The 25,149-nt window shown below is 41.2% G+C and overlaps 1 protein-coding gene across 5 annotated transcripts in view; it reads right to left on the bottom strand.

The window, feature by feature from the left end:
* RARB (retinoic acid receptor beta) overlaps nt 1-25,149 on the bottom strand; it is a 702,390-nt gene that overhangs the window by 158,420 nt on the left and 518,821 nt on the right. For 2 of the 5 annotated variants that reach the window (XM_069475458.1, XM_069475460.1), the window contains exon 1: nt 1,761-2,386. The exons of 2 other annotated variants lie outside the window; for them this stretch is intronic. In XM_069475458.1, coding sequence (XP_069331559.1) covers nt 1,761-1,917 — 157 coding nt within the window. In that variant the 5' untranslated portion in view covers nt 1,918-2,386. Of the gene's footprint in view, nt 1-1,760; nt 2,387-25,149 lie in introns of those variants that run through there. One more of the 5 variants, XM_069475461.1, reaches the window with a different exon arrangement.

Raw genomic sequence — 25,149 nt, 5'->3', positions numbered from 1 at the left:
GGCGAATGACACATTCACCACTAGCTCTCCCTAGATAAAGCAAATCCCTTGTTTAACTTGTTCAAGAACAAACAAAGCTTTCCCCCCTACTCTTACAACTTAATAGGCATGTTTGGAGGGTTAATTACAAAAGGAAGAATGTCTACATGTAAAAGCTCTATTAGGTCTAATAACTTTTGGCGAGGATCCTGAGCAATCTTTCTTTCCTCTCTGTTAAAAACTATGTTTCATTACAACTTTCTCTAACAAGAAAAAGTTTCAGAGAGCCTCAGTTCCCTGGGATTCCAACAGAAATCGTTCATACTGTTTTAATTGCTACAGAGAGAACAGGTCTAAAAGATGTTAGTGGGTTGGAAAATTCTTTTGAGTTCTCCAGAGAGAAAACAGGCAGCAAGAAAGAAAAGGCATTTGGAGAGCAGCTGAAGATTAAGGCGCCTTCTGAAAACCGCATTCTTTTTGCCCTGCTTACAGCTCTACGAAATGTTAAGTCAGATAGCCAGACTGTTGGCATCAAATGGTTATTGATTTTTCAGCTACAAACCTGTTGATCTCCTGGCCCAAGAAACAAGTCTGTGGTCTTAAGAAAAAGTTTCAGAGAGGGCAGTTTAAATCTTGTCATTGTCTCCCCTCTCCTTTTTCTTCTCTCTCTTTAGATAAGCCACCATGTTATTAGGAAAACTCAATTTCTTCCAGTTAAACTTTGACCTCTTTGAAAACAAAGATTTAAAATGTCATTTTCAGGCTAATGCTCCAATGAATTGTCAAATAAAGTACTAAAAACATTTTGATAGATAGCTGAGCCATTTATCTAAATCACTGTCAGGGCAGCGAAGCATCCTGCGGGCTCCCAGTACAGCCACCCGAAGGTGGGATTTTCTGGGACTCCTGGTCATTTCTCAAGCCTGCAGCCAGGCTACTGTTGACCAGATGCGTGCCTCGGCACCGTGTCAGCATCAGATAACAAAACAGTCAATATTTTTTTAAAAAACTGGGCTACCCCACTTATATTTCCTTTTCTTTAACTGATGTCCAGGTTCCTAGCTGAATTGTAAGATATGGAAATAATGGATGGCTCAGCCCAAGGGGTGTTCATTGCCAGTAGTTTTCTAGCAAAACAGCAACTTCTTAGACCAACAAAGTGACTCGGAAAGGTGGCAGCAGGGTCAATGCTAAGAAATATTGCCTTTCCTTCGCAAGGAAAACATTGGAGGCAGCAGCCTGAACTGGTGGTTTATGAACTCCGGGAGCAGCAGCCACCTTAATTAGGCTAAATTCCTTGCAAGGAAGATGTCATATTTTAATTACTTTGGACTGTTGAAATACACGAGGGGTGGGGGGATATATACAACTAGTAGCTAACCCAAAGAACAGCAAAGTTAAATCCCCCTCTGCATATATTTTAGTAAAAACTGCACAATGTGTCAAATTGCCCTACTTGAAGAATGTTTCAAAGTCCTGTGGTCACTCTCCACTTTCCTCCCCCCTCCATGCATATTTTAAAAAATGTTTTAAAGAGACTGCAAGGTTGGTAAGGAGAGGAACATGGGGGCGGGAGGGGTTATTTGGGAAGAAAACATGTCAACAGGAAATTTTCAGCAGAGGGAATCAATATGCACGCCAGCATATCACACCCCTTCAGCATTAAATCATTAAACCCTTTGTCTTACTACCAGTGCAGTTTATTTCCAATGTCCTTATTGCATGCAAGAGAGACAATTAATTTTTTTTCTTGGTAGAAGAAGCGAAAAAAATAAACCTACATTGAGCAGTGTGCCGGTGCTGCCATTCGGTTTGGGTCAATCCACTGAAGCATGCTTTGAGAGCTTTCTCCTGGAGCATGCAGGAAGACGGACTCGCAGTGTAGAAATCCAGGATTTGCCCAGGACTCACTGACAGAACATCCATACAGTCAAACATGATCTCCCCTGCACCGAATGTCTGCAAAAGTGCTTATCCTCTAGGTGTGGAGGCAAATGGCATAGAAAAGTCCACCCAACTCCATCAAACTCTGCCCCCTTTTTGGCACGTAGGCTGTTGGTCTTTTTCCCAGCCCCGAATCATGAATTATGACAGACAAGCCAGCTAAAAGCCTGTAATTGATCCAAATGATCATTTACCATTTTCCAGGCTTGCTCGGCCAATCCAGCCAGGGCGGGGGGTTCCCAGAAAGATCCCAAGTTCTCCTTCCAAGTAAATGCTCGCAAAAAGCCTTCCGAATGCGTTCAGGATCCTACCCGGACGGTGCCCAGACAAACCCTGCCCGGATCGCTCGCGTCCTCGGCATCCCAGTCCTCAAACAGCTCGCATGGGGGAATTCTGGTCCCCCCTTTGGCAAAGAATAGACCCTCCTGCCTCTGAACAGCTCACTTCCTACTACTTCTGTCACACAGAATGAAAGATTGAATTGCCTAATATATGCGAGTGAACTTTCGGTGAACCCTTCCCGGGCTGCTAACCTTCAAATGACCCAACTAGTCTGACATCACCAACTCCCAGGATTCTCACAGAGCTTAAAAACTCCCAGCAGCCCTGCAAAAGCAGACAGCCAGAGAGGCAGGCAGCGAGCGCGCAAGCCGGCGCTCGCTTTCCCATTTCTCACCTTAAAAACAATGCAAGAAGTGCTTTTAAAACGAGCAGGGGAGGAGCCAGGACTCCGCTCCTGGCTCACGTTGAGCGCCAACTTCTCTCCCTTTACGCCTTTTTATTCGCCGCAGCTTAGCCTGGAAACCAGCGTTCCCCCCTTGCCCGCTCGCCTCCCGCCCTCCGCCTCGCCCCCAGCCCACCCTTTAAATTCCTCCGTGCGCCTCTCTGTCTGTTAAATTCCTTGTAACTTATGTATTTTTCCACTCCCGAAAAAGCACATGCAAGCCCTAAACTGTAGAACAGAGAAAGGCTACCCCTTGGGGAAGCCTTGGGTTAAGAAACTTTCCATTCCACAGTCTTTTTCTCTTTCTCCCTCTTGCAAGCCCCAGCTGAAGGGATTGCATTTGCTTTGCAATCCACCTTTCCGGGATTCACTTACTTTTAAAAATCCTTTCCAAGCTATATGCAGCCGTATGGAGTAGTCAAGAATTAGTTACCACTGCTTCAAGCACACACACACACAGTCACAGAGATACACAGGATTTTAGAACCTGTCCTGAGAAAACATAGTATAGCAATCAAGAGCATGGGTTTGGGAGTCAATACTGAACTAGATTCCAATTCCAGTTCTACCACTTACCAGCTGTGTGTTCTGGGGCAAGTATTTAACCTCTGTGGGCCTCAGTTTTCCCAGCTGTAAAATGGACATATCCTACTCACCTCAGTTGGGTCACTGGGGAGGGCAGAAATAATGCTTGGATGGCACTCAGTAAATATCCTGGAATAACTTACTTGTGACTCATATTTTTCAACTAGGGAAACAGAACCTGGGGAACCTGAGGTCACCCAGCTCAGAATCATGACTAGAACCCAGCTCCCTGGGATCCCAATCCAATGTGAAAATTTCTTTGCTGTTTCCACAGGCTTGCAGCCCGAATAGCCATGTTGGAGACTTCTCTCATCATCCAGGTACACACAGCTCACCACATATTTTGAAAACTGGTTTAAGTATGACGGTTTTATATTTTCAAGGCCCAGTTTTCACCCATACCAGTCCCTGCCTAATCTGGGCTATTTATTAAAATAGGGTAATTTTATGAGAAAATGATTTTTTTTATACCTCCTACACAGACCCAACCTACAGGAAGGAGAAATTTTCCAGCCCATCTTAAAACGCTGAGGATAGATGCAATATTCACAAATAAACCCAGGCAGACAGATAACTTTAAAAGGGAGACCTAATCTACCCTGAGACCACTTTGCACAACTTGCTTAAAGGATGCAACACACATCAAAGAAAGGAAACTCTGGGGAGGAATTAAAATACTCTCCCTCCTCCACTGCTTTTCTAGTATTTACTCTTAATTCTCCCACAAAGCAGGACGGGCAAGTAGGTGGGCAGGGAGGGAGAGCCTCCTTGCCCCTCACAGGAAAGAGCTCTGCTCCAGTCTCCTTTTTGTGGATAGTGCTGGAATGTGCATTGGCATCCAGGCCTTTTAAAAGCCTGTCAGGGGGCACCCCACCCCATGCTGAAAGCTGCTCTGTCTAGCGGAGTTGCTAAGTGGCACTCATGGTGTAACATGAAAAGTATGCATCGCACACACTTACCAAGTCAAAGATCCTTTTATGAAGGTGCGTTAAAACAATTTTCAGCCCAGCAAGCTCAGTTCTTGCTATTGAAAAGTTCAGGGCGATAAAGGAGTGAGATTTTGCTGAATCTGTGTTTGTCATTTTTTTTCTCCCTCTCTCTTTTATATTTGTAATAGACCCTTATTATAAGAAACCCTTTAACTACAAAGAAAACACACATTTTAAGCAAGGGAGCACAGAGGAATTTACAAAACATTTAACACACTGTCATTAAGACAGTTGTAAAGATACACAAAGCACTACATTATGTGCCAATTTCTACTTGGTCCATGAGGCTTATAGCTCTAAATGCTTATTTAAGGTCCTTAGAGTTCCTTGGAAACTGGGCCCATTTATATGTGATAATGGAGGTGGATAAAAAGTTGCTAGATGAGAGGGGAGGAAGTAGCTATATTTATGGTATAATAGGAGAAACTTGAGTTAGAGATGAGAAACATGGCACTGCGCACAGCTATGTACATACGGGTATCTCCTATCCAAGGGGCTGCCATACTTCTTGCTCAAGGTCTTTACAAAGGGTGGGGATGCACTGGTCCCAGGGAAATGAATATGGGAATGCGTGTTCCCCAGAATTCTGTTCATTGTAATTTCTTAAGCTAGAGAATTAGCCTCATCTAGGGAGAGAGATGACTGCTCCCAAATTTCTTACCACTATACCGTATTATTGCACAAAAACAACAACATAGTACGTGTGTTTCTGTTTGTGGTAGGGATTGGAGACTTCATGTTTTCTTTCTTTGCACAAAATAATTTTAAATTTATAATTACCTTGAGGTTCTCTTAACTGTAGAGAAATGAACTTGGGCCTTGAAATGAATGATCAGTATTTAAATCCTTGTGAATGGAATATTATGAGTTTCTTATAATGCGACTGTATTCACTAGTCAATTCATCATTTCTCATCATGAATTAATTATGCTGATAGCAATGATTAGAGCTATTAATCCAAGCATTAATTTATAAAGCAGACCCATAATTTAGTCACACATTTCTTATTATTTCTTCATCAGTAAATCTAATTCTCACACTTCCTGAAAACTTGATTCTTCTTCCAAATTCTTCATCTTAGGTAAAATTAAGGAAAGACACATGAATGAGCCACAATTATTTAAATACATAATGATACACTATAAAAATTGATGAATAGTGTAGAAAATGAAAAACGGACTAATTTGTCCATAATAAAGTTTAAATTATTGACACCCATTTTAAACATTAGTCAAACAGTTGGAAGAAATCTTCCCAAGTATCTTCTTGGCATGGCATAAAATAACATTCTGATATGTGCCATCTCCTCTGTTTTCTTTGTGCTTGATCAATGATCTAATAAAAGTATTTCCAACCAACGAGCAAACAAAAAGTAAAAAAACAAAAAGCAAAAGTTTGAGAGCAAAATCCATTTTGTTTCAGAGTAACTGTATATTTGTCAGTGTGACACAGCACATTTGAAACCCATAATCATAAAACAAAAATTTATAGCCAGGGTTCAGGGTCTACATCTGTTTCTCTGGTTTTTGTACAGCAATTACCCACTGGACAATCCAGAAAGAAACACCATGAATCATGCTCTGCAAACATGTTTGAACTGGAGAGTTTTCTGAAGAAAGAACAGGCTTCTCTGTACACCAGTATTATGGTCGGTCATGTTAGAAATTGGGCTAATACCTTGTGATGTCTAAATAAGATTCTCACAGGCGCAGACATATCCCTTCCCACCCACCGCCCCCACCAACAAGGCATGTAAAGTGCAGGCAGACACAGGGGTAGAGTTGGGGGAGGTAGACACTGATTGTTTCAAAGACACACCTACTTCTTTTATGGTTTTTTTTTTTTTTTTGTCTTATTATTTATTTATGTTTGGTTTTTAAGTTTTGTTTTTTTTTTTCCTGTTAATCCCTTCTTGCCACAGTTCAGCCAAAAGAATAAATGGCTAGTAATGAGTGATGTATGTGTTTCGGCAGGGAAGCCAGGGCAGGGCTATGTTGCCAGCACAAGGCAAGCACCAAGGCTGTTCCCAGGGCTTCTGTATTACCAGGCAGAGCTGCTTTTGTGTTGGCAGCAGGGAGAAGTTCTAACGCTAATCAACACATAGAAACTTTGCTTCTGGCCCTTCAATATGAACACTTGCTAATGTAACAGGACTGTTGATGTCCACGGATCTTATACCAGAAGATACCAAAGCACTTTCCGAACAAGAATTTGCAAGGAGGCTCTAGACATCGGTGTAGAGACTGAGTCTTCTTAGAAACCCAAGAAATATATATTCTTCCTCAAAAATGTCTCTCCACCTTGAATGTAGGCCACTGTGTCCTTCATTTGGCTCCTTTCTCTTTAGCTCTCTGCTTTTTCAGGGTTTCCTCCACAAAGTCTTCTCTTTTGGTTACTTATAAACATTGTTCCCCCAGGATAATGGCATACTTTTTCCAAACTTTTGAATTATTTTCTCTAGTGCTTCTGGGACTTTTGCTATACGTGACTCATAAAGACACCTCTTCAAGCCCAACAGTTTCTGTTGGTCCCAACTTGAAAGATAAATACATCCCTTCCCGAATGCCTCAGTATGGAGCCGAGAGCTCCCAACCACTGCCACTGCTGGTGGCATACCTCAATATCAGTTTGGGGGAGACCTATCTTTGGCTATTTCTTCTTGTTTATATTTCTCTTTTTAAATTTAGATTTTTAAAAAGTAATACATAAGCATAAAATTCAGAGTCTAGTCTAAAAGACATAAAGTGAAAAGTAAAAACACATATGCTTAAGTCCTCTGTATTCACTCATCAAATATTGAATACCTATCATAAGCCAGGCAATGTGATAGATGCTGGGCCTATATCTGTATGTCTTTTTTGGGGAGAACTGTTTAGTCTTGCTTTATTGTTGTTTTTCTTTTTTTGAGACAGGTTCTCATTCTATCACCCTAGCTAGAGTGCCCTGGTTTCATCATAGGTCACTGCAACCTCAAACTCCTGGGCTTCAAGCGATCCTCCTGCCTTGGCCTCCCAAGTAGCTGGGACTACAGGCACATGTTACCACACTTGGCTAATTTTTCTATTTTTTGTAGAGATGGGGTCTTGGTCTTGCTCGGGCTGGTCTCGAACTCCTGACCTCAAGTCATCCTCCAGCCTTGGCCTCCCAGAGTGCTGGATTACAGGCATGAGCCACTGCACCCGGCCTGATATTGTCTTATAATAGATATGGTTCCAAACATTTTTTTTTTTTTTTTTTTTTGAGATAGGGTCTCATTCTGTCACCCAGGCTGGAGAGTAGTGGCGGGATCACAGCACACTGTGACCTCAAACTCCCAAGCTCAGTGAATTGATTCTCCTGCCTCAGCCTCCTGAGTAGTTGGGACTACAGATGTGCACCACCATGCCTGGCTAATTTTTTAAATTTTTTGTACAGACAAGGTCTTGCTATGTTACCCAGGCTGGTCTCAAACTCCTGGGCTCAAGTGATCCTCCCACCTTAGCCTCCCAAAGTGCTAGGATTACAGGCATGAGCCACTGTGCCTGACCTGAACATTTTTAAATTTAGCAATATTTCTTGAACATCCCTTCAAAATAAATAGTATGTGTAGAACTATCTCATTAAAAAAAATTGACTAGAATCTCTTTATATTAATGCACTGTAATTCATTTAACCAGTGCCCAGCTAATGGATGTTAAGGTTGTTTCTAGTTCTTTAGTACTATAAGAAGCCCTGTGGGCACATGTACCAATGTATCTGCTGGATAAAATCAAAGTAGCAGTACTGCCAGGACAAAGATTGGGTATACTTTAACATTTGATAGCCACACAAAATTGTACTCCAAAATGGTTATGCTAATATATAGTTCTCTTTTGTTCTAAAACAGGGTCAGTACAGGGCCATGGGAAATATTTTAGGCTTTGCAGGCTGTACAAGTCTCTGTCACAGCTGCTTACCTCTGCCCTTGTAGTATTAAAGGAGGCATAGACCATGTATAAAGGAATGGGCATGGGTGTGCTTAACTAAACTTTATTTACAAAAACTGGTAGTGGGCTAGGTTTAGCTCAGGGGCTGTAGTTTGTCCACCTCTCTTCTAAACCGACATAAATTCTACATTGCCTTGTCTCTCTCCTAGCTATATACATTTGGGTTTTGCTAACACTCTACTTTTCCTTCACCTTTAAAATCTTTGTCTATTTTTAAAGACAAATTATAAAGAAAAATGTGTGTCTTTTATTATATTATTCATCCAGAATCATCATCATCTTTCCTTGCTTCTTGGCTTATAATTTCTTTACTTCCTTTTTTTTTTTTTTTTTTTTTTAGAGATAGGGTCGTCTTATGTTGCCCAGGTTAGTCTTGAACTCCTGGACTCAAGTGATCCTCCTGCCTTCTGAGGAGCTGGGATTATAGGTGCAAGCCTCTACACCCAGCTTCTTTACTTCCTTCTGTAAGAAAGGGTGTTGGGTGGCATCTCTGCCTTCCAAGTGTGCACAGACGCCCTGCTCTTTCTCTTTCCATCACCAAACCCTGCTTTAAAGTCTCTTATTTCCATCAACACCCCAAACCACCCCCATATATGATGGCAGCATGTGGGAGATGGAAAATATGATAATGACTCCTGAGAATAAATGCCAATGGCACTACCATGCTACAGTTTGTTCTTGACTTTCCTGTATTATTCTGCCTGATTTTTTTTTCTTTTGGTCTCATGTCAACACATCTTCCAATGAGCCAAGCTAAGATGTGCCACCTAGTTGGTGGAGTGTTCAGAAGAACAGCTAGACTCTTTTCAAGGATGGAATGAAGCACAAAGGAGTCTAAGAGCACTTGGCAATTATTTCATGTTAATAAAGGATGATGTCTATAACTGAGAAGCCTGCTTAATTCCTAGTTCAGCACTTCATTTTTCTGAGATCATATGTATGAACAGAGACTATTAGTTGGCTCTTAAACTGTGCTATTTAAATTAATTAAAATCAAACAATTAAAAACTCAGGTCCTCAGTCCCATCAGCCACATTTCAAGTGCTCAGGAGCCTCATGTGGCTAGTGGCTATCATGTTAATAGGACAGTGCAGATATACAGCATTTCTGTCATCACAGAAAGTTCTGTTGGACCACAGTGCTCTGAAAGGTCAGCTTATTTATTAGAGGGGCAGTGTAACATGGTGGGTGGGACCACAGAGTTTGTACACAGACTGCGTTTAAACTGCTGCTTTGCCTCTTACTAGCTGTCTGACCCTAGTCATGTTACTTAACCTCTAGATTCCCTCACCTGTAAAATGGAGATATTAATGGTACCTACATCAAAAGGTTGTGGTAAAGATTAAATGAGGTAATACAAGTTAAAAGCACTTAGAACACTGCCTGAAATATAATTAGTACTTAGAAAATGTCAGTGCAATGTCTGCAAGGAGAAAATGAAGTCAGGCTCACATTGCTCAATACTACTCAAATACTACTGCTACCAGATACAGGGAATCTTCTGTCAGAGCGGTTGTTTTCAACCAGAATGCACATTTCAGGCTGCTGGGGTCCACACATATGCAATTAGGCAAGTTCCCCAAGAGATTTTGCTGCAGATGCCTGGTTAATTACCACTGCACTGAAGCATTCTGTATAAAGGAGGATGGTTTCTTTTCTTTAAAGCAGACACTGAGTCAGAATGGCAATGAAATATCTGACAAGCCCCAACCTGCTGCTCCTGTGGGAGGCAGGAAATAGATCACATGACTCGTTTTTTGCATAAGTGGTGTTCAGCCTCAGGAACTTAAGGCGATTATAGTTAATTAAATGGCAAGGATATTGTCTTGTCTTATCTTTTGTTACCTTTCCATCCATCCTATCTGCCTACTCATTCATCTATCCATCCATCCACCCACCCATTCATCTACCTGATATCCACCCATCCATCCATTTACTCATCTACCCATCCATCTACCCGTCTAGTTACCCATCCACCCACGTGCCCATCTACCCATTCATCCATCCTCTGACCCATCACCTCCCCATGACCTAACCCCCTAAAATAAAGAAGCAGAGTATGGCTTTTTGGCAGGTAATATGGAGAGTAGGGAGAGGGATCAAAGGAAAACTTCTCAGATCATCTATGTATCTTTCTCTAGAATTCTGAAAAGGATTTTCTGATGAGATGTGCTGGCAGAAATAAGGTCAAAAGCACTGGCCACTGGGGATTTCAGTTAAACAGGTTGGATATATCAGGTTGTGGCTAGAGAGCCCCTCACATCTAAATCTGATCTCTAAGAGCATCCCAGGATTGAAATGCTAATGAAAACATGTTCTATTAGCAACACAAAAGTTTCTGACTCTGAGGGAAAGCTAGGGGCCCAAAGGAATTTCCTTCAGATTCTACAGGGAAAGGGAATGTAAAAAGTACAAATACATCAGAGAGGCAGTTGGCGAGGGAATGGAGTTTAAATTCATCCTGGTGTCTGGCAGAGAAAAAGGCAAATAAAAAACACCAATGTGATTGAGTGGGAATTGTTAGAGTAACATTAAGTCATATAGAAATCTCTATGGGGGAAACAATGATATGTTTATAAGCACACTACACACACGTACACAATGCGAATACAATACAAATATTTTTGGTGAAAAAAATAGTTCTTTCTCTCTCTTTTCAAACTGCAGGGTGCAAAGTCTCCTTCTCAACTCCTGCCTCAACCAAGAGCTTTGAAAACTTTTCTTGGCGAGGACATCGTAGGAACTTACAAAATTAGGTTTTTGCATTTTGTTCTGCTTGCTTGTTTTTTGAGTTAGATGTGCTTCAAAAAAGATTAGCAAAGATATTTCAGAAGGCAACAGTTCAAAATTTAAGGTAACACATAAGCATGGCCGCACAAAAAAGGGAAAGAAAAGACAAAAATATGAAATATCTTTCCTCTCTGTTTAGGCAAAATGCAATGGTAAAATGTTAAGCTCAGTCACAATGATTCCGAAAGCATGGCCATTCTAGGGCTTCACACTCGAGCCTACCTAGAAAGGTTCTAGGGTTGGGGTCCAGTAATCTGCATTTTAATCAAGATCCTCATGTTTTACTCTGCACATCATACCATGTCAGACCCTCTGATCTGATGTGATATTCCACTTGGTGAACACCAAGGCACAGGAGAACCTCTGGAGAATCAGGGGTGACAAAAGCTCTCTTTGACCAAAACTTTAATCAGGCTCCTCTGCATCCTCTGCTTGACTAGGCCCGACTTTGGGTTTCCTCTCTGTCCTTGCAGAATCTAGCTTGAGTCAGAATCCTGCCAACACAATTTAGGGAAAAATCTCTCTCTCTTGGTATTGATAGGATTCAGGAAATGCTGCCCCAAAATGTGGCACCTTGGCATTTAAGGAAACAGCAGAAGGAGGGAAGGTCACTCTCACTTTCCCCTTGCCTTTCTTTCCTGAAGCAGGTCATAAGACCCGCAGTTGACAGGTACACTCCCTATGCATGGAGGAAAGGAACGTCCTTATCTCAGGGACACAGAGAAGAATCTGGACAAAGAGGCCTTGCTAAGTACCCCCCGCCCCCCAGTTTATTACCATTCGATCACACTCCCTTTGTCCAGTCATATTTCTGCACAACTGTTTACTCTTCATTCATCCTTAACACAAAAATATACAAGTTTCCTTGTTTCTTTGGGTCCTCATTTCTATTCATTATTTTATTATTATAATTTTTTTTTTTTTTTTTTTGAGACAGAGTCTTGCTCTGTTGCCCAGGCTAGAGTGAGTGCCGTGGCGTCAGCCTAGCTCACAGCAACCTCAAACTCCTGGGCTCAAGCAATCCTCCTGCCTCAGCCTCCTGAGTAGCTAGGACTACAGGCATGTGCCACCATGCCCGGCTAATTTTTTCTATATATATTTTTAGTTGTCCAGATAATTTCTTTCTATTTTTAGTAGAGACAGGTCTCGCTCTTGTTCAGGCTGGTCTTGAACTCCTGACCTTGAGCGATCCTCGCGCCTTGGCCTCTCAGAGTGCTAGGATTACAGGCGGGAGCCACCAAGCCCCGGCCTGGGTCCTCATTTCTAAAGGCTCCCATGTCACATAGAACTTAAATAAATTTGCATGCTTTTTTCTTGTTAATCCTTCTTTTGTTATAGGACCCTCAAACATAAACCTAAGGATAGGAAAGAAAGACATTTCTCATTCCCTACATCATCTGACCACTCTTGATATCTTATCACTCGAGGTCCTGCCTTCAGCAATAATCCTATTAAGTCAGTTTAGCCAGAAACCCTGATATTTCCTCTTAGGAATTTTCCACCCACTGACCCCACCTGCTCCTGGGTTATAAATCCCCACTTGTCCTTCTTGGAGTCAGAGTGGAGTCCAATCTCTCTCTCCTCCACTGCAAGACCTTGTTGCAGTGGTCCCTTCACCTGTTGCCATGGTTCCCCTTGAATAAAATTTGCCTTACCATCTTTAACAGTGTCATGAATAATTTTTTTCTTTAACAGGCATTAAGAAAGAGGATACAGGGAGTAGAAATGGTAGAGCTGTGAGCCCGGTATGAAAAGCCCTGGGTTCTAGTCTTGGCTCTGTGCTGACCAGCTGTGGCTATGTGGATTTGATAAGCTCATAATACTTCTGAGCCTCACTTACTCTTTGTAAATGAAGATAATGTCTACTTCAAATGATAGTGTCTATGTCAAAGGAAGACAATGTTAAAAAATTAAATGTAATAATATATGAGAAAGATTTTTGTAAACTCTAAAGTACCATGTAATGGTAGGTGATGCTAATCACGCATTAGATAAAAATAGACAAAAAAATGTTTTCACCTCTTTTTATAAACTCTGTGACAGACTGTTAATTCCAGGGCCCTCCTCCATGACCCTTTATATCCCTCTTTTACAATAACAGGTTTTTAGGTGAGCACATGGCCACCTAGATAGACATCACATTTCCCAGATTCCCTTCTGTGGCCATGTTCTTATCAACAAAACGTTATCAGAAGTGTTGTATGCAAGTTCTGTGTTACTTCCTCAAAGTAATTTCCCACCTTCCACTTGCTATCTTGCCTCTTGCCTGCCAGCTGGAATGCTGTGGAACTCCACAATACACCATATAGATGAGGACAGCAGCTTACAGGAAGGCAAAGCCACAAGATGGAAAAAGCCTGGATCCCTGAATGTCCAAGTGGAGCACAGCTGTCCTGCCAGCCTGGACCATCTACCTCTAGACTATTACATTAGACAGAAGTAAAATTCCATCTTATTTATGCCATCATATTTTTGGGTCTTTTTTAAAAATCTAGTTTAGTCTATATCCTAATTAATCGAATATTCTTTGTTTAAAATTTAAAATGAGAAGAAAGATAATCTTGATATTTCTCATGCATTTGCCCAACCACAGTGAGAGCTCCCTTGCATTAAAGACTCTTTTTCCCTGGTTATTTTCTCCTTGATTGCTGGTCAGTGGCAGGCAACACAACTGGTTTCCATTCCTACCCATGCTGTAAATTCAGAGACAGGTGGCAAAGTTTTTCATTTTTTTTTTAATGTGGCATAAACAGAATATGACAAAGCTCCATAGAAGCCCTCACTTCTAATTCTGAACATTACCAAGTGGCTTCTGAGGAACGGCTCAGTTCCAGGCTTGGGCTGGTTCAGGCTATGTGGACTGCATTTGGACAGGGAGGCAGCCCCAAAGCTCTATCATCAAACATGTGAAATGATGTGTGGCACTTATGCAGCGGTTAGGACAGGCTATTGTAACAAAACTAAGTTGGGAGGCCAGAGTCTAACTTTCCACTAAACAGCCTGTGAGAACTTCTGTGGTTTTATTGGTAATATGAGGAGGCTGTTGCGGCTCACAATGCCAAACACACTGCTGAGATGCCCCATATGAGTCCATGACAGAATTACTATGTGTTCCTCTGAAAGATCTGGGTAAGGTTCCCTAACACCATGCTCTAAGGCCAGAGGTTTGTCGAAAGGCCAAACAAAAGGCTACCAAACAAAAAGGTTTTGTAAAATATTAATAGTCTTATTAGAGCATAGCAATCACACATTAATTTGTTTACATATTTTCTATGGCTGCCTTCACACAACAGAGTGGAGTGATTGCAACAGAAACTGTATGACTCAGAAGCTGAAAATATATACAATCTGTACCTTAATAGAAAAAAATATGCTGACTCTAGGCATTCACTACCAATCCACTGAATTGGCTGTGAAAATGAAATCTACCAGAAATCCTGGAACTAGATAATACCAAGGGTTTCTTCAAGGTCTAAAATTCTCAATTCAAATACTCCAAGAATCCTCTGCAGTTATTTTTTTAAACATGCCTAGTGTATTTCTTCAGTGTCTTTTAGTTTATTTTTGCTCTGCCTGGAATACTGTTTGCTTAGATATCAACATAACTTATTCTATCCCTTTTTTCAGTTCTTTTTGAATATGTTGCCTTAACTGAGACACTGGTGATCCTAATTAAAATAGGACTCTAGGCCATGTCCATCACAATATGTTCCTTGGCCCTGCATTTTTTATTTATAGCCCTACCTAGCATATGTTTATTCTTCACTGTATGTCTCCTGTAGAGTCTCAAGAGCAGCAACTCAATCCGCTCACTGCCATGACCCCAGCAATGTGAACAGCATACAACACATGATAATCATCAATAAATATTTGTTGAATGAATAAATGAATGAGCAAATAGTACTTCTTGGAAGACACTGATTAGTAGAGCAATGTACAGTTTGGTAGAAGTTTAAAATTGGCAAAAACTATGACCTATTGTTTCAAGGCACTTAGAATGTCCTCACTGTAATTAAAATAAGATCAGGACTGATTACTAGAAGACAGCATTAAAAACATGAAATCTATGGCATACACCTTGTGCTTTTAACTCACTAATGAGGAAGTTCAACTTACATGAGGACCAGGAAAAAGGACAATATTTTCAAAATGGTGCTGGAACAATGACATAGATATTGGTTCAAATTGATAAATAAACAAAACAAACAACAACCCAAACAATGATCCATAGCACATAATGTGTACAGAAGTCATTCAAAATGGATCCTGGGCCCAAATGTAAAACATAAAATCATAAGCTTTCAGAAGAAAATATAGGAGAATATTCTGTGACCTTGAACTGTGCAATGGTTTCTTATATGATACCAACGTATGACATACAAAAAACCAAAATGATAATTTGAACTTCATTGCAATTAAAAACTTTGATTCTTTGAAAGACTTTGCTAAAAAAATGAGAAGACAAATCACAAACTAGGATAAAAAACTGTCCAAAACATATATATGACAATGGATTTGTATCAAGAATTTTAGAATTTCAAAATTCAATAATAACAAAGCAAGCACCCTTCCCCCCATCCATAATGGTTAGACAATTTGAACAGAAATGTCACTGAAGACAATATATGTATAGCAAATAAACCCATGAAAAAATGCTCAGCATCATTAGTCATTAGGTAAATGTCAAGTAAGACCACAATGAGCTACTACTACCACCTACCGGAATTGCTACAATTAAAAAGACTGCCATACTAAGTATTGCAGTGGATGTGGAGAAACTGGAACTCTCATACACTGCCATAAGAACTATATTAATAAAATCATAAACCACTTTGAAAACTGTTTGGAAATTTCTTAAAAAATTAAACATGTACTTACCAGGTGATCTAGCCATTCCACTCCTAGGTATTTACTTAAGAAATCTTAAAGCATATTTCCATTCAATCACATGAATGTTCATAGCAGCTTTATTTGTAGTAATATCCAAAAAATAGAAACAACCCAACCATCCAACAGTAGGTGAACTGATGAACAAACTGGTATATCCTTACACTGGAAGGCTTCTTGGCAATGAAAGGAATGGACGGACTACTGAAAAATGCTGCATCATAGATGAATCTCACAAGAATTATGCTAAATTAAAGATGAACACAAAACAGTATCAAGTGTATGGTTCCATATATGTTAGGAAATTCTAAAAAATGCAATCTAATATACAGTAGCAGAGAGCAAATCAGTGGTTGCCTAGAGATAGGGTTTGGGGAGAAAGGAAGCAGCAGGAGGACAAGATTGCAAGCACACATGGAGAAACTTCTGGAAGGTGGTGGTGGATATGTTCATATCTTGACAGTGGTGATGCTTTTACAGGTAAATATATCTGTCAAAACTTACAAATTTTACACTTTTAAAATATGCAGTTGATTGTATGTCAACTATACCTTAATAAAGTTGTTATAGAAAATAGCATTTAACAAAATATTTATCAACAAATATGCTACAGACACTAATCCTTGAAAATAAATGTCAGCCATGCCACTGTATTGCAGCTGAATAGCAACCAGCATTGGTTGCAAAAATGATCAACTGCATTAGTTATCTGGGAAATAAATTCTAAGAGCACAGTGCAATAGCACCATACATCTACTAACATGGCTAAAATGAAAACAAGATAGCAAGGGCGGCAAAGATGTGGAGAAATCTAAATTTTCATATACTGCCAATGCAAATGAAAATTTTTACAACTATCTTGGAAAATCATTTGTAAATACCTGCTGAAATCTGACATACCTTCAAACTCAAGGACTTGAGAATTCCATTTCTATGTATATACTCAATAAAAAAGCATACATATGTTCATACAAAAAATGGTCATAGCAGTACTAATCATAATAGCTCCAAACAGAAAACTACTCAGATACCCACCAATAGTAGCATGGATAAATAAAATGTGACATATCCATACAATACTATTCAGCAATGAGAACGAATGAACTTCAACTCTATGCAATAGTGTGAATGAATGCCACAAACATAATGTTGTGTGAAAAAAACCAGAAATACACAAAAAATGCAACTCTATGATTCTATTCATATAAAATTTAAAAACTGGCCTAATTTATGTTGTTAGAAGTTAGGCTACTGGTTACCCTTTGGTAAAGATTAGAGGAAGGTATAATGTGGCTTTTGGTGCTCTGCTCCTGTTCTGTTTCTTGATCTGGGTGCTGGTTAAATGTTTGTGTTCAGCTGCAAACAAACCCAAATCCATTAAACTGTATACTTATGATTTGCACACTTCTTTCTACGTATGTTTTATTTCAATAAAAGTGTTTAGTTAAGAAGTAAAGAGTGGACGGACAGGTGACTCACAGATTTTAAAAACTCCTCTCAGTTGGTCCTTGAACTGAAAAAGTTTGAGTACAACCAGTCTGGTCAACAGTCTTGAGAAGGTAAGGAACTCTCACCACAAGCAGGTCAGATATTGGGAGTCGGGAAAAGGGAAGCCTGGGGCTCACTATAGAACCAGCTTTGAATATTTAACTCTAAAGTACAAAGAGCATTTTAAAACTGCATATCAGCATCTGCACAACTAGGCCCCCAATGAAAAAAACACCAAAGACTCAACATGTTAAGATGTAATTTTTAGCCTTAAAATAAATATCTGAGTACTTATAATAAAGGCAAGAGAAAGAAGAGAATGAGGGACAGAGGGCAAAAGAACAATAAATTATCCATTTTCCCTTAGGTAATTGTCTGTTGTCAATTCCCCAGTAAGAAGCACCTTGACCACAGTTTTATTAGAAGCCACGAGCCATTAGATAATTTGCAATGTCATTTCCAGGGAATCTTCAGTTCTGTGAGGCCTCATAATGACTGCTCCTCATGCTACCTATAATTCCTGGATGAAAAACAATTTTTCAAAACAAAAGAGGTGATTCCACTTGCAGTTTCCCATTTCCCCAACGTCAGCTGCTTTGCCCTCTTCCCAGCCTCCCAGTTCTTAGATGGCTTGTTACACTGCCCCTCTTCCTCAAGGCCCCTATCATCTCTCCAAAGTTATTCCTGCATCTTTTAGACCCACTGAGAGTTTGGATAGCTTGGGACTTTCTCTCCAATGTCCAGAGGTCCCTGTGATTCCAGCCAGTAAATTCTCCTTTTTATACCAACCCACCAAGACAAGGGGGTACAGGCCAGAACCCTCTAGGGCAGGTTCTTTGGCCTCGATATAGAGTTCTGGTTCTCAACCAGAGGAGTACTATTCCCAGGGTGACTTGAGAGTCTTTGGGAGATATTCTTGGTTGCCTCTTTGAGAGCACAACTGGCATCTAGTGAGTAGTGCCAGAGATGTCAGCTATTCTGTGCAATGAAGAACTATCCACATCCCACATGACTTAGAACACAGGTAATTCATGCAGGTAAATACCCTGAGCCTAGAATCTAATTTCTTCTTACATACTCACCTTTATAGTTTGTATGTTGTCCCCCCAAACCTCATGTTGAAATTTGATCCCCAATGTTGGAGATGGGGCCTAATAGGAGGTGTTTGGGGCCTGAGAGTGGATCCCTCATGAATGTCTTGGAGCTGCCTTTGCGGCAGTGGGTGAGTTCTAGCACTGTTAGTTCTCCTGAGAGCTGGTTGTTAAAAAGAGCCTGGTACCTCCCCTCTCTCTGTCTTTCTTCTTTTCTCATTATGTGATCTCTGCACATGCTGTCTCCCCTTCGCCTTCTACCACAAGGGAAAGCATCCTGAAGTCCTCACCAAAAGCAGATGCTGGTGCCATGCTTCTTGTACAGCCTGCAGAGCTATAAACCAAATAAACCTCTTTTCTTTATAAATTACCCAGCCCCAGGAATTCCTTTATAGCAACACTAAGTAGACTAATAAATCCATGGATTTAACATGTATTGGATTTTCCAAGATGCGATTCCCTTGTGGATTGAGGGAAGAGTGTATTTCATATCGCGCAGAATTTTACCAAGAGTTGTTGATCATTTCAAAAAATCACATTGATTCACCAAAACCTCACCTTTGTCAGTCAGTCTGCATTGTAGCTGTTGCTTTCACACTGGTTCTACATAAAGGTATGAACGTCTGGCTTCGTATCTTCCAGTATAGTCATACCAAAGCATTTAAGTACCAAAATACAAACTATTTTATTATAAATTACTTTCATTTTTCCTCCCTATATTTTTCTTTTTGTTTTATTAGAGATGGAGTCTTACTTTGTTTCCCAGGCTGTAGTATAGTGGTGTGATCACAGCTCGCTGAAATCTCCTATTCCTGGGCTCACGTGATCCTCCCACCTAAGCCTCCCGAGTAGCTGGGACTACAGGTGAGCACCACCACTACACCCAACTAATTTTAAAATTTTTGGTAGAGACAGCATCTTGCTATTGACCAGGCTGGTCTTGAACTCCTGGCTTCTTGCCTCAGCCTCCCACAGTGCTGGGATGATGGGTGTGAGCCACCACGCCTCGCCCTCACCTATATTATTATTGGGATGTTATGCTGATTTTTTTTTTTTTTTTTTTTTTGAGACAGAGTCTCACTCTGTTGCCCAGGCTAGAGTGCCATGGCATCAGCCTCGCTCACAGCAACCTCAAACTCCTGGGCTCAAGCAATCCTCCTGCCTCAGCCTCCCGAGTAGCTGGGACTACAGGCATGAACCACCATGCCTGGCTAATTTTGTTCTATATATTTTTTAGTTGGCCTGTTGATTTCTTTCTATTTTTTTTAGTAGAGATGGGGTCTCACTCTTGTTCAGACTGGTCTCGAACTCCTGACCTGGAGTGATCCACCAGCCTCGGCCTCCCAGAGTGCTAGGATTATATGCTGATTTTTAAAAAAAGCTTTGCACAGGTGAACTTCATTTCAGAATGGCATAGGATATGTTATAAAGTATTTACTATATAAAGGAAATATTGGGTCTCAAAGGGATGGCAGCCATTGACTTAGAGAAACAGCTCTAATTCTTCTGAAAATTGTTCACATTCTTCTGTAAGGCCTGATTTCTTATGCCAAATATAGGCTGACCTTTGCCCAGGAGTGTGCTGGTAAATATTTCACAACTGGCTCTCTATGGGGGAGGAATAGGGGAGAAGGAGGAGAGAAGCCCTGATTTGCAGTGTTTGCTGATTTCCACAGTGCAAATACTGTGACTGTGGCTAATTTCAAGAATCAAACAACATGACATCACTGGATATAGAATTGGGTGGAGATCCCAGAAATTAGCTCCAACAGGCGAGAGAACCTGAGGACTCACTAGTTACCAAATACCTGCCTAGATATCCCAATTTTTTCTAGGTTACTCTAACAGGGCTTAGGGGACCATAAAGCAAATGAGGCAAAGAAGAAATAACACAAACAAATACGGGAAAGAAAGGCTCACATGGTTCACTGCTCCAAGATTCAAAAAAAATGAAGGCAAGAATGAATTGAATAATTATTTACAAAGTCAGCTGATATCAGTTGAGATTCCAGGATAAAAAGAATTGCCTTGTTCAGATGAGAACTAAAGGGCATGGCAATATGTTTCTAACATTTATTCTGCTGCCAGCTTGAAAGAGAATCCTGGAGACAGATTTGTGATCTTGTTTAAGGGCAGTACCTGGAAAAGCACCATTTAATTCACCAGGCAATGGAAATTCATGGGAGGCAGACGAGGCCTACTCGGTGGTATCTTAGCTTGTAAAAATGTTTGTTAATCAAAGAAAGGGCCACCTATTGTGAGAGACAGGCTAACCTTCAAGTTGTTCTGTTATCAGTCATTTTCAGGACTGGAGGATCTGTATAATGTGTTTTGGCCAGAGTACAAAATCTCATCAAGAAAGAATGATGAATGGATTCCTGGCTAAGAGAATGGGTGAAAACAAGAACTGGATTGGTGTATGTGGTGCTCAGACAAAAAAAAAATGATCAAGACCTATTAGCAAAGGGAAACTGATGCAAATACTTGTCTGACTTAGGATTTGTCCAGGCCAAAATTAGCAACATTTCCATTGCTTCTACAACTGCTTGCTAAAGAACAGCGAAGGATTCCTGGGATGTGAAAGTAAGACCCCATTGTATAAAAGGCATTAAAGTACTTTCTTACCTGTAGTGACATGAATGGTGAAATTTTTGGAGAGCAGATATGGGGGAATTGCTCCACTGGCTTGCACATGGCCCTAAGTCTTATTGGCTACTTTGAATTCTACACATTATTAGAGAGGGCACCCAATACAAAATCCTTTGCAAAAAAGAAAGAAAAATTTTGCACAGTTTACACTCTGCATACTTCTTCAGTGCTTTCAAATCTTCAGAAACTTCACACAAAGTCCCACATTAGAGGTGCTACTGGCCAATGTTAAAAAGGAGAAGATTCTGAGTTTTCACATTCTCGCTAAACCCTGAATATTCAAGTTGATCAGAGAAGGTCCTTATACTCCATGGCACTATAGAGTTAACACAATTTTTGAATAAAGTCTTGAGTCTATGATGAATGTGTTCCAGATCCAAAAAAGTTTACAGTGACTGTCAACCAGGAAAATGTGCAACCCCAGCAGCCGATGGCATATGGTGTGTGATCTGATGAGGGGGAAGAAGGTTTGCAGAGCCTTTGCTAACAGATGCTCAATGACAAAAGCAAAGTCAGTTGTATTGTCTCTTGGGAAAACAACAAGAAAACATAGGTGAAAATTTTTTTTCTTATGTCAGTGAAAGATACTCACAAGCTACACATTTTCCTCTGGTAGGAATAAGGAACAGAGAGCTCATGGCAATGGGCTTAGGACACTGTGGTCAGAGGGTCCCAGGTCATCAGAATGAATCACCAAGAACCTGCTGCACTGGCACTTTCATACTTGAGCATTTGATAGCATGATCGCTTTGGTTGTTATTTTTTTAATACCGTGGTAGCATTTATTTTGTTGTTGCTTGATTTGCCTGCTGCCTAGAGCCAGGCAAGTCTTCCCTTAACAATTTTTTTTCATGGAAAAGAAATTCAGCAATACTGGAAACCCTGCATAAATCATAACTCCAACTTCCTGTGGCAATTGTGTGGAGTGAACACCAGCAGTTTGCAGCCATTGTTAGGTGTTACTGAAGAAGCAAGAAATGAGAGACTGAGCCTGTTCAGTGTAGGTGATGAAAGATGACACGTGTTATGTTTGTGTATTAGGTTGGATTCCTCCAGAAACAGACACTCAGACAAGGTTTTGAGGGCAAGTAGTTTACATGGGGGATCCTGGGAAACAGTGGCAGAGAAGTGGGGAAGTGAGACAGTGAAAGGATAGAGGCCAACAAAGGGTGTGTTATGGAGAAGTTACCACTGTGGGCAACTGGAGTTCAGTCCTGCTGGGGATCTTGGGAGACACATAGCATACATTTACTTGTGAGCTATCCTCCCAGAAGGGCAAGAGGATTTATCCACCAAATTCCCAACTGTCCTTGTTGAGGGCTGCTTAATTTTCTGACGCTTCCAGCTTATATTGCATGAGGGCCAAGGATGTTCTCATGGCCAAGAAAAAAGCCTTTATGTAGAGAAGTGAAGGTGTTCATGGCAAGCGGGCTTTGACAATTAGGGGGGAGGGTGAAAGGATTTGAAGGGGACTCTGACAGTGGTCTGCAACTGTGTGTGTGTGTGTGTGTGTGTGTGTGTGCATGCACGCGTGCGCATGCAAAGATATAAAAAGTGGTGGACCTTGAAGAACAGAACTAAGATAGGCATAAGAAGGGGATAGGTCATAGCCAGCAGGTGGGATGGTATGCTCAAGGGACAGAAAGAAGATATTCAAAGTAGAGTCAGGGAAGATAATAATTATTGTGCCTTTAACTGAGAACCTACCATATTCAAGTAGGCACCTTTTACATATTATGAAGTATCTCCCCAGCCACATTCAAGGTAAGTATTATTATTCTCATATTATAGACAAGGAAACTGAATTTCAGTTAGCATGTCCCAAACCCCAATGAGTAAGGGCCAAACTAGAGTTTGAATCCCTGTCTGTTTTTACTCTGAAGACTATACTTTTCTGACCACCACACTGCCCAGTGAGCCCATTTGTTTTCCGGTAGGGAGGCCTGCAGAAGTGGTCAGGAAGCTAGGTCCCGCTGAGGACCACCTCGCGTACTGGACTATTGGCAGTGGGGAAGCACTGAAGGCATTTTGAAGAGAGAGACACATGATGCGGCTGGCAAAAGTATCCTGAAAAGACTGCGGTGGAGGCACCCAATTAGTAACTGTCAAAAAATGTGGTGGGAGAAACAGAAAAAAGATAGTTGTGAAAGACAATATTTACTCCACAAAATGTTACAGGATTGGAAATCACTCCACCTTGAAGGCAGAGAGAGGGAAGCGAAGATAACTCAGAGGCACCACAACAAGGGGCTGGTTGTTGATGAGCAGCCATGGAGATGCCCTGGTGTCACCCTGAGTGGAGGCAATGCAGAATGTCTGAGCAGACTCCTGTTGTGGCGGAGGCTATGGCCTCCGCAGGCCTGCTGGTTGCTGTGCCTGATCTGGCTTCAAGGCAGATGTCTCTGTCTCCCTTCAACCCTTACGGGCTCAACTGTGTTCCTCCAAGATCATATGCTGAAGTCCCAATCCCCAGTGTCTCAGAATGTCACTGCATTTGGCAACTAGGTCTTTAAAGATGTGATTGAATAAAATATGGTGTTAGGGTGAGGTCTCAATCCAATATGACTACAGTATCCAATGTCCTTACAAGAAGAGGAAGAAATAGTGCAGGTGCGCCACGCAGAGGTTCAACCATGTGAGGGCACAGCAGTGAGAAGGCGGCCATCTGCCAGCCAAGGAGAGAGGACTCAGGAGAAACCAACCCCACTGGCACGCTGATCTTGGACTTTCAGCCTCTAAAACTGTGATATGATAAATTTCTGCTGTTTAAGCCACCCAGTGTGTGGTATTTCATCATGGCAGCCTGAGCAGACAAATACAATCCCTAATAAAGGCCGCGTGCTTCCTCCAAATGAGTGCCTTTCCCACACAGAGGAGGACAACTCTTCTGACAGTGACCCCTTAATGGAACCTCCAAAGGTTTGGAGCACATCCAGGTAATGTCCACCTGTGACCTGAATGTGGCCAGCCCCGGATATGGAAGGATGCCTGGGCATGTTGGTAAAGGTTAGAGTCATGGGAATGGAGAGATAGCAATCCCATGAAAAAGAGAAAGAATAATGAGAAAAAAATGGACGGTTCTCCTCATGGCTAGGAGGTGGGAGCCATCCAAAGGATGAAGAGAAAGAATATCTCAGGATAATGATCATGGTGTGATTGCTACTAATTCCACACCAGACATGCTTCAACAGTGCCCTTGTCTCATGCCATCCCTCTGGAAGGTCCTCCCACCTTCTTATCAGTGTCCTGTCCCTACACCAACAGGTGGTTCTTTTGCTACAACTGCCATGAAACCTCCCCTGAGCAACCTAACAGAAGTGCTTTCTTATTTCTCTGACCTTCTAGAGTAGCACCGTCCAACAGAACTTTCTGTGATGATGGAAATGTCTGTGCTCTATCACACATGCAGCAGTAGCCATGTGTGGTTATTGAGTCCTCGAAATGAAGACAGTGTGACTGAAGAGCAGAATTTTTCATTTCATTTCAGTAGCCGCATGTGGCTATAGCTAGCATATTTGGCAACAGAGATGTAGCGTGTTGGCTGTGCCATCCCTGGCCTCATCTGTCACTGCCCTGGATGATGGATATCTCCGCACAGGACGTTCTCCAGCCACATAGCAAGGCGGGTGAGAGCAGAGGTTCTCTCTTAAGTAAGTTTATAGTCCCACACCACCAAACTCAAGGCCTGATGTACAGCAATCCTTATGATATGTTTGCAAGCATATTATGGCTGCCGTGTTGTATCGGATCATTGATACAGCAGAGTACTTGTCGATCTTGTGGCTCAAAAGAAAAAGCTTTCAGTGATGTTCATGAATTTCATTAGATGCCAGGTCTCTGCTCCAGGGTCTGGGGAGCAAGGGATAGTTAAAACACAGTTTTGGCCTCTTAGGGCTCATGTCTCATGGAGCAGGCAGAGAAATGAAATGAAGCTCAGCTGTCAGTTCTACAAATGCCATTTAGCCAGACCAACAATCAGCCTAAGGGGATTTAGGATTATATTTCTGGCATTTTTTTCTTCAGGTCTCCATGGAATCAATTTTCTTTTCCATGGAAAG

The sequence above is a fragment of the Eulemur rufifrons genome, chromosome 7 (assembly GCF_041146395.1).
Source record: "Eulemur rufifrons isolate Redbay chromosome 7, OSU_ERuf_1, whole genome shotgun sequence".
In the NCBI taxonomy this organism is placed as follows: Eukaryota; Metazoa; Chordata; class Mammalia; order Primates; family Lemuridae; genus Eulemur; species Eulemur rufifrons.
This window is presented reverse-complemented; position numbering and strand designations above follow the sequence as displayed.